At 41.4% G+C, this 18,331-nt stretch overlaps 2 protein-coding genes across 3 annotated transcripts; one reads left to right on the forward strand and one right to left on the reverse strand.

Annotated features, from left to right (window-relative positions):
* Window positions 1-1,409: 1,409 nt before the first annotated feature.
* Window positions 1,410-16,099, reverse strand: LOC307030740 (mitochondrial import receptor subunit TOM20 homolog). The gene is made up of 5 exons (XM_079667370.1): window positions 15,854-16,099; window positions 7,670-7,716; window positions 4,397-4,478; window positions 3,365-3,507; window positions 1,410-1,998 (listed from the first exon to the last, which is right to left on the reverse strand). Exons 1-5 carry the CDS (start codon window positions 15,975-15,977, stop codon window positions 1,954-1,956), a joined length of 441 nt encoding a protein of 146 aa, XP_079523496.1. The 5' UTR covers window positions 15,978-16,099; the 3' UTR covers window positions 1,410-1,953.
* LOC307030729 (E3 ubiquitin-protein ligase TRIM21-like) lies at window positions 7,724-13,600 on the forward strand. 2 transcript variants are annotated; one of them, XM_079667348.1, is made up of 2 exons: window positions 7,724-9,817; window positions 10,905-13,600. In XM_079667348.1, the coding sequence occupies exons 1-2, from the start codon at window positions 9,814-9,816 to the stop codon at window positions 12,692-12,694; spliced, it is 1,794 nt and encodes a 597-aa protein (XP_079523474.1). In that variant the 5' UTR covers window positions 7,724-9,813; the 3' UTR covers window positions 12,695-13,600. The 2 variants fall into 2 exon arrangements, with proteins under 2 accessions (XP_079523474.1, XP_079523475.1); XM_079667349.1 differs by having other exon boundaries at window positions 7,724-8,287.
* Window positions 16,100-18,331: the final 2,232 nt, after the last annotated feature.

Genomic DNA, 18,331 nt, shown 5'->3' on the forward strand with positions numbered 1-18,331 from the left:
GTTGCTGCTTTGGACGTCATATGTCGCGTGATTTAAAGCAAGCTTCGAAACACTGCTTCTATGAAATTGTAGTCCAGGGGTTTGAAGCACGTATCGAAGCTTCAGTCTCACACTGCCATCATTACATTTACATTGCATTTAGCTGACGCTTTTATCCAAAGCAACTTACAATAAGTACATTCGACCAACAAGATACAAACTTGAATAAAACAGAATCATATAAGTACATCAGGTTTCATAGAGCTAAAACATTTCAAGTGCTACTCAACTGGCTTTAGATAAGCCAGCCCTTTATTAGTATATAAGTGCTTTGTTAGTAATTCTATCGCTCGAAGTGGAGTCGAAAGAGATGAGTTTTCAGTCTGCGCCGGAAGATGTGTAAGCTTTCTGCTGTCCTGATTTCAATGGGGAGCTCATTCCACCATTTTGGAGCCAGGATAGCAAACCCACGTGTTTTTGCTGATGGGAACTTGGGTCCCCCTCGCAGTGCGGGTGAAGTGGATTCTAACAATTACTGGAAGCCAGTGAAGGGAGCGGGGGAGCGGAGTGGTGTGGGAGAATTTAGGAAGGTTGAAGACCAGACGAGCCGCTGCATTCTGGATGAGCTGCAGAGGTCGGATGGCACATGCAGGTAGACCAGCCAGGAGGGAGTTGCAGTAGTCTAGGCGTGAGATGACGAGAGCCTGGACCAGAACCTGCGTCTCTTTCTGGGTCAGGAGGGGACGTATCCTCCTGATGTTGTAAAGAGTGTATCTGCAGCAGCGAGGTTTGCAGTGAAGGACAGTTTGTTATCTAGGGTCATACCCAGATTCCTTGCAGTCTGAGTCGGGGAAACAATAGAGGTGCCGATGTTGCTTGTTAGGTCAAGAGTGGGACAATCTTTTCCCGGAAAGGAAAAGCAGTTCAGTCTTGTCGAGGTTGAGCTTGAGGTGGTGAGCAGACATCCACTGAGAGATGTCAGCTAGACAAGCAGAGATGCGTGCGACGACCTGGGTCTCTGAGCGGGGTGTCGTCAGCGTAGCAGTGGTATGAAAAACCATGCGGGGTTATGACTGATCCGAGCGAGTTTGTGTACAGCACAGTCCATCACTAGTCTGGTCTCCTTTTATGACGTAGATGCTGCAGCTCTTATCTGCTCCTTTACTGGCTGCTCCTTCACTGAGAAACTCTACCCATACTTCAACCCTGGTTGTTTTCACAGCAAAAACTGTGCACCTCTGATCATCTTGCCTGTCATAGTCAGCTAATCAATCCTCTCATTTCATGTGTTGATCTATTTTTCATTCAAGGGAACCTTTTTTGTGTTCATTAAAAACACAGTGGTTTGTATCTGGTCCAGCTGGCTTTGTGTTGCTTCCCTTTCCCGCATTGACATAAACTAAATAAAACAAACTCACAAAACAACTTCATTGTTTGTTACCATTTTTTATTGTATTTTCCTAAAGAGGGTCGTCCTCTCTTTAAAATGAACAAAACATTTTGTTACTTTTTTTAAAAGTGTTTCCAAGTGGAGACTGAACAGAAAGACGACTGATAACAAAAACAATAAATACTTTGTGGAGCAGAGAGAAGATTTCTGTAACTTTCTACCACTGATATTCTCATTGCAGTAATCAGTGTAAACCTGAAATATGATGTGAGCGACACCACCACCCAGTCCAGTTTATCGTTAACCAGGGTGGAGTGGAGACGGGCGCTTTGAATTCTCTTGCAGTTATGATAAGGAAACTCTTCATACCCCAAAACGGGTAATTTAAGTAAAAAAAAAAAAAAAAGCTACAGTCATTGTTAAAGCTGGAATAAAAAACTAATTCCCTAGAGGACACGTCGATCGGAAGTGATGGACATCGGCCGGAGTGATGGAGGCCGAGGCGTTGGCAGGTCGTCATGAGAGGAGGGGTCCGCATGAGGAAGAGGATGAAGAGGAAGAAGGGTTGTTTCCTTTCGATCCTCTCATTCTATATCGTCCTCGCTCAGACTCTGTGCACTCACGATACGCTGAAGGACAGGAAACAACAAGCGTTAACAGAGAGGAAGTAACCAATCAGGATGAAGATGGAGAGTCAGGGAAGTTTTTTTGTTTGATATTTTATGCAGATTTTTTAAGTTGAATTAGTGGTGGAAGCATGCTTTTTGGGGTTTCTCCTCTCCTGTAGTGTATTATATAGGTTTTAGTGCATGTAAATGGTCTTGTAAGGCTAAAATCCCAAAGTTTCCTCCATAGGGAGTTTCTCTCTCCTGTTCTCCATATTTATTTTTTTATTTTTCCTTGTGTTATTTAAAACTGTCTGAATTTAAAAATGTTGTAATGCTTTGAGAACAGGAAGATTAATGGAGATCCAAAAACAGTGTTGGAGCCATTTATAATTGTGTAGTATTTAATAGTTAAACATATATAATATCACATTTAATTTGTATTTAGTGTCATTTTAATTAATTAATTTAGAGCATGGGTGCCCAATACGTCGATCGCGAAGGTAGTGTGGGTAGATCGCATGGCATTGAAAAAAAACTAATTAAAAAAAAATCTTTCTCTCTTTTTTTTTTAAAGTTAGCCTATCATCCATCCTTACTATGGCATTTGCCACTTGATTGACGTACAGGTAAGCCAGTCTGAGATGTATTGTGCCATACGGGTTCATGCAGTTATGAGGGTGCCTCACCCCCCCCCCCCCCCCCCCCCCCCCCCCCCGACACAGATTGGGCAGGGGCGGCCCTGTAGTACTTGTAGTACTTGTACTTGGGCATGTTCATTTTAAAAGTAGCTCCCAAGCTGAAAAAGTGTGGGCACCCCTGATTTAGAGTACCGTAATTTTCGGACTATAAGCCGCACCTGAATATAAGCCGCAGCAGCGGCATACCACTCTCGGTTCCACTTTTACTTTTGCGCGCTACCTGTCTCACTCTTTTCCGGCCTCCAGCTTTTCCTGCTGGAACCCGCCGCTTAAAGGTGGGGGTCCGCGGACCGGCCATAGAGCCCATAGAGTTAAAGGTGTTGGCCGTTAGCTGTAAAAATCCATAGATTAGCCGCACCGTTATATAAACCGCAGCGTTGAAAAATAGGGAAAAAGGCGCGGCTTATAGTCCGAAAATTATGGTATTTGTTTATGTTTTCGTTTGAAGGTGGAAACGGGGGATTTGGTGTTTAATGGTAGATATGTGGAGAAATAGAATATGTTTCCTTTGACCAAGACAAGAGAAGATGTAAGAACATTATTCCTCTTTCTTTTAATTGATGAAACTTAAGAAAATAAACTGCACAGCTAAAATTCTTGCCTGGACAAAGGACCTTATCCCAGCAGCAACGTGTGATACCTGGTGCAACAGCAGCAGTTGGATTTTGTTTTTGTAAGAGTTGTGCTACCTGGCTGATGCTGGGCAGTTTGGTGAGCAGCATCTGGAAGACGGGTGGAGGCAGAGTCTGCTGCAACACCTGCAGCAGCTGCTGGGGCTGCCCACACACTGCGATGGCGTTGGTCAGGTGGTCCACGCCTTTCTCATAGTCTCCTGTGGAGAGGACACACAGGTGAGGGAAGTACTCAGACACTTCACTTAATAAGCCAGCCTAAAAATAGTCATGCATTCAAAATGTTAATTAAGTAAAAGTAAAGAAGTATTATCAGCATAATGTTTTCCAAAGTTGTAGTTTGTCATTATGGAGCCATTACTTGGTAGTACAGTACTGCATCATATGATGTAAGTCAATGTGTTTTTGTTATTTAAACGCGTTGTCAAACAAAACTAGAAATACTAAAATACAACTACCTCAAGTACAAGTATCTCAATATTGTTCTTAAAGGGGCCCTATCATGCTGATTTTCAGGTTCATATCTGTACTTAGTGTCTCTCCTGTGACATGTCTCTGTGCTTTAATATTCAAAAAGCTCTTTATTATTCTCATACTGCCTGTGCTGCAGCACCTCTTTTCACCCTCTGTCTGAAACCAGAGCCCAGTCTGCTCTGGTTGGTTAGCTGGCCGGCTCTGTTGTGATTGGTCAAACACTTAGAGATGTTCCGCCCCTTAGCCTTTCATGTACGATGTGTTGGAGCGCTAGCTGCTAGCTAGTGTATGTGTATGTGTATGTGTATGTGTATGTGTATGTGTATGTGTGTGTGTGTGTGTGTGTGTGTGTGTGTGTGTGTGTGTGTGTGTGTGTGTGTGTGTGTGTGTGTGTGTGTGTGTGTGTGTGTGTGTGTGTGTGTGTGTGTGTGTGTGTGTGTGTGTGTGTGTGTGTGTGTGTGTGTGTGTGTGTGTGTGTGTGTGTGTGTGTGTGTGTGTGTGTGTGTGTGTGTGTGTGTGTGTGTGTGTGTGTGTGTGTGTGTGTGTGTGTGTGTGCGTGCGTGCGTGCGTGCGTGCGTGCGTGTGTGTGTGTGTGTGTGTGTGTGTGTGTGTTACCCTGAGCCAGCAGCTCCTCCCCCAGCTGGATCTCCTCCAGGAAGAACTTCTGTACCGCCTCAGCGTCCTTCAGGTCGGGGAGCTGCGGGACAAACAGCCGTCAGCAACAGGAAGTCAAACTGTTTCTGAGTGATCAATAATCAGATCTGATCTGTGAGCTACTCGTACTTTTCAAGATGCAAACGCTTATTGTGAAATGCACACTCGATACAGCACAGCTTTGGCAAGGGAAACCTTAGAGCACATGTGTCAAACTCAAGGCCCGGGGGCCAAATCAGGCCCTTGGTGGATTTAATTTCTAATTACTATTAGATCTGGCCCGTCGGTATATTGCACGCACACCTTCACTCTATCCTGAGGGTCTCCTCAGTTCAGAGCCTGAGCCCAAACATTGATGACCTTGCACCCAAGATGAGATGCCAAGTATCTGAGCTAGCATCACAGAGCAGCACACTGAGTTTAATGGATGTTTCCTTCTGCACTTTCTCTCTCACGACAACAGGGCATGTTTGGTTTGTTCTTTGAGGGAAATAGTTTTTTGAAGCTGTTGTTGGCCTGTGGAAAAATGTAATCATAAGAAATGACTCTGGAAAAGCTGCAGATAGAGCCATAAGAAATGAATGCAACTGATTATTTAATGTTTAAAGTTGTTTTTATAGGCAATAATTTAAGCTTTGTTAGTTCCAGGTTTAATATGTGCAATAAGTTCATTTCAATAAGTTCTGCAATAAACATTGAACCAGTCCGGCTCTCGACTAGTACAGATTTTTTAATCTTGGCCCACTGTGTATTTGAGTTTGACACCACTGCCTTAGTAGTCTAGCAGGAAGGGCCCTCAGATTTTGAGATACCCCTACCCGAGGTAGAACAAATGACAACAATGATTTTTCTTATCTTTAGGGTCTCCCATTAAGGAAATTGATTGTTGTCAAATTTTATTTTGGGGGAAAAAATGTTTTTTGGGTTGTTCTTTAGAACTGCCCCAATCCCTGAAAAAGAGCCAAATTAGACCAGGCCGAATGTGGGAAAGGTGCCAAAAAAGCCCATAACTTAAGAATGACAACTCTTATCCTCTTTAGATTTGCTGAGGTATGAATCAGGTGGCTGTCCTACATCACCAAATAGTCAGACAATTATTTAATTAAAGAAATACTGAATTATAGTCCGGTCAACTTAGCTTTAGTTTAGACGGAAATTGTACTTTTTGGTGATCGGAACATAGGACTCCATCACTTTTCTCTCATTTATCAGAAAAACTGAAATCCCTAAAAAATATACCATTACTGAATTGTCTAGGGTGCTATTGAACACTAACCAGTAGTTGTATGGAAATATCTGGTACAGTTCTATTGCAAATGAGATTTTCTTAGACATAGACCTACCTCTTCTCTGATACAGTCAAATTCCGAATGGGGGATAAGTGGCACGATAGCTTATAAGTTAAGAATGCTCACTCTGATGGTCATTATATTTGGAGAGGTAAATACCCGGTGGCTGAACTACATCACCAAATAGTCAGAATAAGAGTAACCCAATAAAATAAAGTGTATTAGTTCTAAATTGCAAGCCTCTAAAACATAGGTGTAAATTGTACAGGTTTTATTGAAAGTGGAACCTTAATTCAAAGTACAGTATATAAATCATCAAATAATTCTGTGAGAGGTCAAGTATATAGATACTAGAATATATTGTTAAATGTCAGGTTCCTCAGAAACATTAGGGGACACATTTTGACATTCTGCACAGCAGGTGCAGAACCCCGTACAGGGAAGGCCAACAGAGAGGCACTTTCCACTCTCTCCACACTTTGCATCTTTGGAATACAAGTGAGTAATGTCTCTCACTTCAGTAGGTGCTGGGGGTTTTGTAAATAGCACTGGTTGAATGACCCCATCTCTGACAATCCACCCCCTGCCAATAGGACTCCATAACAAGGGTTTGGGTTCGGGCTGTGACACCATATCACTGTCTGAAACATTGCTCTTTACATGTTGTTGAAATGCATCCTCTGTTGGCGGCAGATTTTCCGAGGCTGCATCTGTTGTTGATGCAATGATGAACCTCAGTTCATCCAAGTTAGTGCACATCAGTCCAATTTACTTTTTTCCATATAGCAGAGGCGCCAATCCTCTTGCGACTGGCAAAGACTCTTCCAAGCTGGCAGAGAGTCCAAAATGATATTTCCATACAACTACTGGTTAGTGTTCAATAGCACCCTAGACAATTCAGTAATGGTATATTTTTTAGGGATTTCAGTTTTTCTGATAAATGAGAGAAAAGTGATGGAGTACTTTGTTCCTATCACCAAAAAGTACAATTTCCGTCTAAACTAAAGCTAAGTTTACAGGACTATAATTCAGTATTTTTTTTGTTAAATAATTGTCTGACTATTTGGTGATGTAGGACAGCCACCTGGTTCATACCTCAGCAAATCTAAAGAGGATAAGAGTTGTCATTCTTAAGTTATGGGCTTTTTAGTCACCTTTCCCATATTCGGCCTGGTCTAATTTTGCTCTTTTTCAGGGATTGGGGCAGTTCTAAAGAACAACCCAAAAAACATTTTTTCCCACAAAATAAAATTTGACAACAAACAATTTCATTAATGGGAGACCCTAAAGATAAGAAAAAACATTGTTGTCATTTGTTCTACCTCGGGTAGGGGTATCTCGAAAACTAAAGCCTTTTTTGAGGACTTGCTGCTGGACTATAGACCCAAGGCTCCTTCAACAATTCAACACAATATAGACTAGATAAATCATAATATCATATACAATAAAATACTAATACAGGAAGTCAAGCTTTTAAAATAAGACCTAAAAATAGTGCTTACCAATTCTACTAAAATATTATTATTATAATAATAATAATAATAATAATAATAATAATAATAATAATAATAATAATATGTGTATTAAAGAATCACTTGTATCATACTAATACTTATAACACTACTACTAATACTAATAATAATAATGAATGCTGTCACATAATCTGAATTATGGATTGTATTTTAATGAAATTCTTGAATTTATGGTTTTCAAAGAGAAAGAGAAAAACAACAATAACAACAACAACAATATGGTAAATAATATACAGAGATGTTTGCACAGAGATTTCCTCAGGTAAAATGTTTTATATATTTGAGAAACTAAGAAATATTTGTATATATATTTATATATGTATACATTTTTCTCTTACTATGAAGCACACAGTACATGATTGACAGGAGATAAGAGGAAGCGTAAAAACACGATAAGGACTGTTTGTGCTCACCTTTGCCATGCCCGCCCTCTCTGTGGCTACCTGCTGCTTTCTCCTTCCTGCAACAGAGACACAAAAAAGTCAAAATTAAAAACCACAGATGGTTCACCAAGAAATGGATTTAACAGCCACCTGTAAAACAGCAAGATTTTTATTTGTTCATGGCTTTAACTGCTCCTTTAATATTTAAAGTGACCTTGATTTAAGTGGTTCAATCACTGGGAGATATCATTCTGTATTGTCTCTTTTTATACAGTGCACTGAGGACATTTAACATGTTGTTATGATTCAGCATTAGGCAACAACCTCATCAATCGAGACCCAATATCTCACGAGGAAAAAGTGAGAACAGGATAATATGATTGCTTTAATTCAGGCAACAAAATGCCATAATGATCCATAATCAATACCCATGCAGATCAGAGGGAGGGAAGCACCAGCTGCAGTGAGAGGAGGAGCTACAGTGGAAAGAGGAGGGCTTACACGTCACACTCAGGAAACGAAAGTTAAGTTAGTTAGAGAGGCAGCCACACTGCAGTCGAGACTAGTCTCTGTTTCTGTCTAAAGAAAATACAAACTGAGTTCATCAGATCTTTCTCAACAACACAGCAGAGTCTCTGTCAAACACTGGTGAGTACATCTGATTATAGTTACACTTCCAACAAGCAGGATTAACACAAAACAGCTCTACTCAGACGAAAGCTGCACCAGTGCATGACTAAGCTAATTTAAAGATGGCCCTGAGCCCAGTAGAGATTGCCCTGAAAAATGCGCGCGGACGAAATGGCACGAAGGGTTTGGGGGGCCTCCCCCTAGAACATTTAGATTTTTCCACGTCTTACTGTAGATGCTGTCTGGTGCATTCTCTAGACTGAATTATAAGATGAACCACCACAATATAATATTGTACAATTTCAATTTTATTCTTCATTTCACTTGTTTGTTTGCTCTTGTTTGCTCGCTTGCATGCCCTGCATAGCTATAATAAATACTTAAGTTGTTGGTCAAGACACTTTCCATCTGATGAAGGCAAATGCCTTCCCAGATGGAAAAAGTAGAAAACATTACATGCAGTTATAACTGCCAAAACAAACATTATGTACATTATTATGGCCCCTGTTAAAAATGTTTGTAATGTTATCTACTGTAAGTTGGTCGAATGAATTCTCCTCATCCGGAAGCTGACCGAGCAGCAGTCGAAAGGAGCCGAGCGCATCCGCGAAGCACACAACATGGTGACGTCGGAGTTCCCGTTAGCCGGCAAATCTAAATCTCTTTGGTCAAAATAATTTCCCTTTAGCGCAATACCGCTTCAGTTGCGCCACTTATGTGACAGACAGGAAGAGTATGTGACAGACAAGAATAGCCAATTCTAATGTCTAACACTTAATGTGGAGAAAGAGATGTCCTGTATGGGTTGATTGTGCGTTGATCTGTTGGTAATGCCTCGGGGTTCCGGTGGGCATGTAAACAAATGCATAATGCTGCGCTATACTTTGTGGCCTCACCCGGTTGCATAGCGACGCTTATTGTTGAGGTGTCTTTTAATAAGCAGGTAGTCCTATCATTAGCTAGAACTAGCTGGATCTGATCGATATGGACATAAACGCGAGTAAAGTCTAATCTGACGGGAGAGAGAGATCAGCTGCTGCTGACGAGTCGACACGCAGATCTGCATGATCACATGCAGCGGTGAGCGGAGCAACACACACACTTCAGGTTAGAATATCACACGTAGCTATTTTAATTACCTCTCAAACTACCGTAACTAGTTATAGATGTGTTTAGTTTTACTGTTGGGTCGCTCATTACTGATCCGCGAGCTGCATGATACTGACGGGCTGTCAGGAGAGGGAGAGAGCGCTCCGTTTATTATTCCTGTGTTATTGTAAATTACTGTTCACTTTTGAATAATGTAGTTAATCTACTATAATTAGTTTGTTTAATATCGAATCATATCAATTTGTTTTAAAGCTCAATAAATAACAAAGAAGTCCTTTGACCGGCACTTTTCAAATTTTGCCCGGAAGATTTAAACTTTAACGGACATGTTGACCGGCAAAAAAATATTCTAACGGGAACTCTGCTGGGTGGGGTCTTCTCTATGGCAGCAGTTGGCATTTGAAGACTGTTGAAGCTGGAAGATGTTGGGCTGAATGAGTGAGTTTCGGCCTGTTTAGCCTACAAATATTTAGACCACATATGTTTGTCTTTAGCTTGGTTATGTACCATTGGTAATTCATTTTTGTCCTTACAACATTCAAAATTTAGGAGGAACAGAATCAGGCTTACATTTTTGTATTTTAATCTCGGCTAGTTGGCATAGTATATGTAGTGCCGTAACTGCAGCACTACATATACTATCGTTTGATTTGAATTAGGGCTGCACGATATTGGAAAAAACGTTTTTGTTTTCTGCAAACCATCCTTTTTTTAACTTTAATGCTATACAATTGGTATTTTTCTAACTATATTTAACCGGATCAAGGATTTTAGTCACGGACGTCTGGATCTTAAGTTATCAGAGCAACAATCTGAGCTAGCTCGGTTAGCCGCGCCGAACTGCCTTGGAGAAACACATGAAACGACTTTATTCAGTGTTTTTACCTTTAATCACCGTCCGTTTGCTTTGGAGATTTGATTGTGATTGGTGGTTTGCTGTGCATGCAGAGCCTGCATGTCACTCACTCAAGTACCCCTGACATGAGAGCAGCGCGAGTTTTCCTTTTGTAGCAAGCAGTAAAATAATTGTAACATGACGTGTTTGAGTTAATTTGCATTTAAATAAATGAAAAAATTGCATGTCCTGCCTCCATGACTATCGCGCAGGTGCATATCGCGATTATCGACACCACACAATATATTGTGCAGCCCTAATTTGAATCACAATGCACACTAACTTACATAACACACTTAAGAGTTAACATGGAGGGCATTCAAATTGCAATGTTCAAAGTAACAGCTAACAATTGAGCAGCCGGTTCATTTCTAGTTTCTTTTTTTATTAACTCTACCAGTGTTAGTTAGACCCAAAGAATTATACCCTGATGTTGGGGGATGCCCTGATTCAATACTAAACTTATTCATCTATTCAGGTATCTGGAAAGTGTCACCAATCCTCTTTAAATATAGTTTTCTGTTTTTTTACATTTTATTTTAAGTGGTAAAAAAATTCCTACGTGTGCATTACATTAGCAAAATGTCTGTATATAACACATCTATGTCTACTTTTGTTTTCAATGTGCAGATATGGCTAGCTGTCTGCTATCTGAAGATCAGTTTCTCTGCTCCCTCTGTCTGAATGTGTTCACTGTTCCAGTCACTATACCATGTGGACACAACTTCTGCAAAGACTGTATTACTGAACACTGGGATATAGGTAACAAGTGCCAGTGTCCCATGTGTATGGAGGCGTTTACCATAAGACCTGGTTTGAGAGTCAACACGTTACTTTCTAAAACGGTTGCTCAGTTCACAGAGGAAGCTGAACAGGAAGCTGAACAGGAAGCAAACAGCAGCTCAGAGCAACAAGTCTTCAAACCAGGAGAAGTTCCCTGTGACGTCTGCACTGAAACCAAACTGAAGGCCCTGAAGTCCTGTCTGGTGTGTCGGACCTCCTACTGTGAGACTCACCTGGAGCCTCATCTGACAGCTTCAAGCCTGAAAAGACATCAGCTGATCGACCCTGTGGAGAACCTGGAAGACAGGATGTGTCTGAAGCACGATAAACCTCTGGAGCTGTTCTGTAAGACCGACCAGACATGTGTCTGTATGCTCTGCCATGTTTCAGACCACAAGATGCATGATGTGGTTCCTCTCAAACAAGAATATGATGAAAAGAAGGCAGCGATGGTGAAGGCAAATGCTGAATCCCAGCAGATGATCCAGACAAGAAGAAAGAAGATCAAGGAGTTCAAAGAATCAGTTGAGTTGAGTGAAAAAGATGCAGACAGAGAGATAACAGAAGGTGTTCAGGTCTTAACTGCTCTGATAGAGTCTACTGAGAGACAACTGAACAAAGTTATCGACACGGTTAGAATGAAGCAGAAAACAACAGAAGGACAGGCCAAGACTTTCATCAAAGACCTAGAGCAAGAAATCTCTAAGCTGAAAAAGAGAAGCGCTGAGATAGAGCGTCTTTCACACTGTGATGATCACCTTCATTTTATCCAAGGTGTCCAGTCCCTAAAAATCCAACACAGACCACCCTCCAAGAACTGGACAAATGTCAGCTTTCATCCATCATATGAGGGCAGTGTGAGGAGAGCTGTGGCTGAGTTGAAAGACTCAATAAGTTTAGTAATGAAGAAGCAGCAGGAGGCGGAGCTGAAGAGGGTCCAGAGGTACGCAGTGGAGGTGACCTTTGATCCCGACACAGCAAATCCTGAAATCATCCTTTTTCCTGATGAAAAACACGCACGTCCTGATAAGGCAAAGCAGGATCTCCCAGACAATCCAGAAAGATTTTCTGATTGTGTTTGCGTCCTAGCAAAGCAGAGTTTCTCTTCAGGACAATTTTACTACGAGGTTCAAGTTAAAGGGAAGGCTAACTGGATTTTAGGAGTGGTCAGAGAGTCGATCAACAGGAAGGGACAAAACCGACTGTGCCCTCTGGGGGGTAACTGGTCTATATGGAGAAATGGAAATGAGTACGAAGCTCATGATAATCCACCAGTTCCTCTCTCTCTGAAGTCTGAGCCTCAGAAGGTGGGGGTGTTTGTGGATTATGAGAAGGGTCTGGTCTCCTTTTATGACGTAGATGCTGCAGCTCTGATCTACTCCTTTACTGGCTTCTCCTTCACTGAGGACCTCTACCCATACTTCAGTCCTGGTTTTTTTCACAGCAAAAACTCTGCACCTCTGATCATCTTGCCTGTCATCAAGGGCGGTTCTAGTGGGGGGGAAGAGGGTGCCAGTGCCCCCCTAACACTGACTTTGGAAACCCCTGTGGCCCGGCTGAAAAAAAAAAAAAAACCTTTCCTGGCTGACGGAATAGGCGGAACTAACGCGATTTGTCATTCTAGTCGGACCCATTAGAGCGTAAAAACTGTAACTATAAGTATCTGAAACAAATACCAATAACTGTATTGCATTGTTTTCTTATGCGCAATTACTTAATACTGTCTTTATCTTTTTCGACCTGCATTTATTGTGCCCCTCTCAGAAAATAACTGGCCCCAGCGTCGCCCCCCTAGTTAAATTGGTCTAGAACCGCCACTGCCTGTCATAGTTAACTAATCGCTCATCTAATTTCATGTTGATTTATTTTTCATTCAAGGGAACAAATGTACATATTTAATGGAAAACTGTATAGTTTGTTTTATTTTCTACATATTAAAGGTGGGGTAGTAGTTAATTTTGGAGAAACCAGCTCGAGTGTGCTAGAATTTGAAAATACACAGCCGTAAAAAATTTGCCACTTCCTTACAGAGCCCCTCCTCCAACACACACGAACGCGCACATGACCAATGAGGGCACGAGATTAGTTTGTGCACAGATGGAAGGCTGACAGGCAGGTAGGCCATCCAGTTATTTTAGCCGGGCCGGCTAAAATGATTGGTCGTGCTTTTTACAGTACTACGGCTTCCACAGAGGACATTTTTTTATGGATTTTTTGTCAAAGCACTTCAGATATTCATTGCTATCGGGATGTTTAGAGCATTCCATGGAATATAACAAAAAGTGTATCTCGAGTCGGTTTCTCAAACTTACCTACCCCACTTTTAAAGTAACTACTTAAAATATAAATTGTATTCAATGTTTACATTTGGGATTTTGATAGGCATACAAACTGTCTGGCCATTATACAAAATGTATGTTGTTTTTGTACATGCCTTTATACATAATAGTGTGTTCTTTGTTATCGTCTCTATCTATACTTTGCTGTAACAATGTACATTTCCCCTCAGTGGTATGGGACGAATAAAGGAATTCTGAGTATGATTCTAAGAAGAAGTCAACATCATCTTCAGCCTGGATTTAGAAGTAGTAAGAGTTGCAACGGGCCTGCATGTTTCTGGGAGTTTGTTCCAGATATTTGGAGCATAATTATTACATTACATTAAATGTCACTTGTTAGACGCTTTTATCCAAAGGGACTTACATATATGAGCAGGAGTAGTTTGGGGTGAAGTGTCTTGCCCAGGGACACTAAAGAGGTTTCTCAATACTCAAATTTCCCCTCCTCGACTCCTTGGTCCTCCGGTAGTGACCCGGAAATGAATTTCAGCACGCCATTTTGAAGGACATCTAATTTCTCTAAATGCACTTCGAGGACCGAGGATCGAGCGTCGAGGAGGCTCTCTGGAGGAGCTCTAACCGAGGAGACACTGATGGGTCCTCCACGGATGCATTTCCGGGAACGGTGGAGGCGTGACGCACGGCCGGACTTATCTCAGCCAATGACAGCTCTGCATGCATCCCCTGGATATTATTTTAGTAACTGCTTTCATCGCGACGCGATGTTTACAGTGAAAACAGCTGTGAGGTCCGTGCAGAAAGCAGAGCAGTGTGTATAATATATATCACTCAGTATAACAGGCCTACTCTCTGTATTTGCTTCAGTTTAGTAGATATCTACAAACAAAGAGTTGATATCTTTCTAAGACCATTTAGTGCTTCACATAATAAAATACACAACGGCTGCAGCCTGATTATGCTTTAGGAGCTGTAGGTGTGTGTGGTAGTGTGTAGGTGTGTGCGTGGTACAGTGAGTAGGTGTGTTTGGTACAGTGTGTAGGTGTGTGTGTGGTACAGTGTGTAGGTGTGTTTGGTACAGTGTGTAGGTGTGTGTGTGGTACAGTGTGTAGGTGTGTTTGGTACAGTGTGTAGGTGTGTGTGTGGTACAGTGTGTAGGCGTGTGTGTGTGTGGTACAGCGTGTAGGTGTGTGTGTGGTACAGTGTGTAGGTGTGTGTGTTGTACAATGTGTAGACAGACGGGTCTCAGTTGGTTTGGTATCCTATGCTTACTTTAAATACTTGTAAATACAACTTTTGGCCCGTAATTTCAATTCCCCATTTCAGCGACCAGAGAGAGAGGGGGGGATATATCCAGTCTCCGATTGTGTTACGTTATGAGTGCTCTCATACTTGTTTGATTCTGAAATTTTATATATTTATATAAATATATGTGTGTATATGTCCGCATCTGTAGCCTGTTATTGTCTCATTATACCGCACTGTGAATGAATTAAAGTAAATATATAAGTGGTCATGAACACATCTGTCCATCAGACAGAGGGCTGCTGTGCCTCCTGTCATCATTAATGGACGTCTCTTTAAAATGACCGCTCAGAGGAGAGGAGTTCTCATTTCTCTAACCGCCTGCTGCTTTCCCTCCTCTCTCCTCGGTTCCCTTCCTCAGTCCTCCGCTCGCATCTCCTGTGGGCGGGAATAAGTATCGAGGATAGGAGTCGAGGAGGGGAAATTTGAGTATTGAGAAACCTCTTAAGACATGCGGACTGCAGCGGGACTCGAACTAGCTCTTCCCTGATCCGAAGATCATTATCCCACTGGGCCACATCAGAATCAGAATAGCTTTATTAGTCCCACAGAGGGGATATTTACATTGTTACAGCAGAAAAGAGCCAAAGACAGCTTAAAGTTACCTAAAGAATGCACAAAAGATATGCACATAGTTTGGTATTTCATAACAAGAGGTGTTATAGACATTATGGACATCCTCCATCTAATACCTGAACACTGCTTCTTCATGTTTAGTTAGTTTAGCTCTGGGGACAGAAAGCAGACCTGAAGACCTGAGGGTTCTGGATGGTTCATAATTTAGCAGAAATTTATTTTGTGCCCTAAATCATTCAATGCTTTATAAACCAGCAGCAGTATTTTGAAATCAATTATTTGACAGAGGAAGCCAGTTTAAAGACCTCAGAGCTGGAGTGATATAATCCACTTTCTTAGTTTAGTGAGGTCTCTATCTGAATAAGCTGCAGCTTTCTAATACGTTTTAGTGACACCTTTAAAGACACCATTACAGTTAGTTGAGTTTACTGAATATAAAAGCTTTTCTAAATCCTGCTGTGATATTAGTCGGAACACACTGGACCGGACCCGACCTCGTAAGCCCGATGACGGTGAGGAAGAGCAGGAAAACAGTGTAAATGTCCCCCTGTGTGAGACTAATACAGGTATTCTGATTCTGAATAAAGCAGTTGTGATTGAGAAGAGGTCAACACTCACGCTGTCTCAGCCTGTTCTTGAAGTTGGGGTCACTCCGTCTCTTTTTGTCGAAATAGATGCAGTAACCGACGAGCAAAGCGCCGCAAACCCCGGCAGCCAGAGCACTGGACCTCCCGCCCATCATATCTCCCGTTTCCCGGTCGGTTAGAGGAGGATTTCGGGTTAATTTACGGTGTTTTCTCCGGCGGTTGGTAACCGTTAGAGGGACTGGTGGAGCGGCTCAGGAGAAGAAGGACCCGCGAGGACCCTGCCGTTTGACAGCTTGTTGTTGTCTGGGGCAACGCCTGACTGAAAATATCGGGAAATAAATCGGGTTTTTTTACAGATTAAGGAGATGTAAAGGAGATTATTGCGGAGGATTCAGGGATGAGTTTGTGCTGTAATTACTTCATTTCTTTTTTTTATTTGAAGGTTGATTTTAAATGTAAACTGTAATTATTGGACAGCCTAATCTGTAACCGTGCCTGTGTGTTCTGGCGTTGACAGTCAAATGTTTTATCCACATCTTTGTTTATCATGATTTTAGTCTATCTATTTTTGGACTTTTACCCAATTTGGGGCTGCATTTAACCTATTAATGATTATTGCAACAATTATGTCTACAAACGTGTGCATTTACTATTGTCCCCTTTTAAGGTGTTTTGTAACGTTTTGAGCTGTAGGCCTACTAAAGAACTATTACATGTTGTGGCTATAAAGTATACGAGAATTAAACAGTGTGCCATAAAGTCATTTCAATCAGCCTGTTAATTAATTAATACAATATGTAGCCTACTTATATACTCCGTTGTGTAGTAGCAGTTGGGTGATATTTAACAAAACATCATTATTGAATATATTTGTATTACTTTTGTAATACTTAGTAATAATATACTCACAAATAGGGTCTGTCTCATCTGGAAATGCAAGTATATTTGTGTTACTGTTTAACAAGTGACACACATAGTTGATGCTGAAAAACATTCAAATAAAAATAATGCAAAAAACACTACACAATTTCGATGTTGATCATTTAACCTTTTATTTAAGATGTACATGTCAATAAAGTTGATTTTAAATTGCCTCATAATTGTGGTTCAGTAATGAAAGGACGAATGTCAGCCACTTGAGGGCAGCAGCACTCCAATTAAGGGCTCTGCTATTATGAGAGTGTGTGCGGCCGTACAAGCACAGTAGAAAGGGTGTAAAAGCGTTTTAAATTATGGTTGGATATTTAATGTAATGCTGAGGGGTTTAGCATAGGTTATAATCTGTGGGATTCATTTTCATTATGTTACATTTGAAAATGTATTTCCAAATTTCTGTCTTAATTTCCTTATTTCAATTATCAATATGCATGTCAATTGATTTTGATAATTTTCTAACATTTCAATTTGTTCATGGATTTTACAAAACTAATCTTAAACAATGACATGCACTGATCTCAAGAGACTGTCTTAATAAATAAAGGATACAACTGTAAGCAAGTGAAAACATTTCAGCTTCTAATTTAGGTGAACTGGCCCTTTCAATAAATGAGATTCATTCATAGATATATCATCCACGTATCTCCATGTACTTTTTGTCGGTACAACCAACATGTGCAGCAGTCCTTTTCTTCACTGCAGCAGCTGTTTTTCCTCTCAGGGATCAGCACTGATAGAAGTGAAAGTGTTAAATATGTTCCTGTGTCACTGACGCTGAGTCACACAGACACAAACAGACTGAAACGAGCATCATGCCCTGTGGCATTATGGGTACAGTAGGTTGAACACACTGCAGGGGTAGCTGTTGGTCCACCGCAGCCTCCATCAAACACACACACTCTCAAAATACCAACACATCCACACACACACACACACACACACACACACACACACACACACACACAAACACACACACACACACACACACACACACACACACACACACACAGACACACACACACACACACACACACACACACACACACACACACACACACACACACACACACACACACACACACACACACACACACACACACACAGTCCAATGGTGTGAGTGTGTGTAAAGTCTGTATCCTGTCACACTGTGATATCTTGATATTTGTCGGCCTGATGGTTTAGGATTTAGACAGTCAGAGCTCGTACTGCAGCATGAATGAACACTGAAATGTGTGTACTGTGAATACTGTATGTGCAGCAAGGCAGAAACACATTCACAAACACACACGCGCACACGCACACACACACACACACACACACACACACACACACACACACACACACACACACACACACACACACACACACACACACACACACACACACACACACATTGAAACGGCAAAGGGGGTGACTTCTCCTCACTGTGAAAGCAGGGACACAGGTTTGAGCTTGAACTACAGGAAGGCCCAATTTGTTCTACACCCTAATTGCTTTTGGGGGGTTTTCCCTTTCCTGTAGTGAGTTATTTAGGTTTGTGTGCATGTCAATGGTCTGCAGAGGCTAGAGGGAG

The sequence above is a fragment of the Notothenia rossii genome (genome assembly GCF_949606895.1).
Source record: "Notothenia rossii genome assembly, chromosome: 1".
NCBI classification, from domain to species: Eukaryota; Metazoa; Chordata; class Actinopteri; order Perciformes; family Nototheniidae; genus Notothenia; species Notothenia rossii.

Excerpts from the sequence above, each read along its gene's own strand:
- LOC307030740 (XM_079667370.1), bottom strand. The coding sequence starts at position 15,977 with ATGATGGGCGGGAGGTCCAGTGCTCTGGCTGCCGGGGTTTGCGGCGCT. Across the intron at positions 7,717-15,853 it reads CAAGAACAGGCTGAGACAGC|GAAGGAGAAAGCAGCAGGTA; the intron begins GTGAGTGTTGAC and ends TCTCTGTTGCAG. Across the intron at positions 4,479-7,669 it reads AGAGGGCGGGCATGGCAAAG|CTCCCCGACCTGAAGGACGC; the intron begins GTGAGCACAAAC and ends TTTGTCCCGCAG.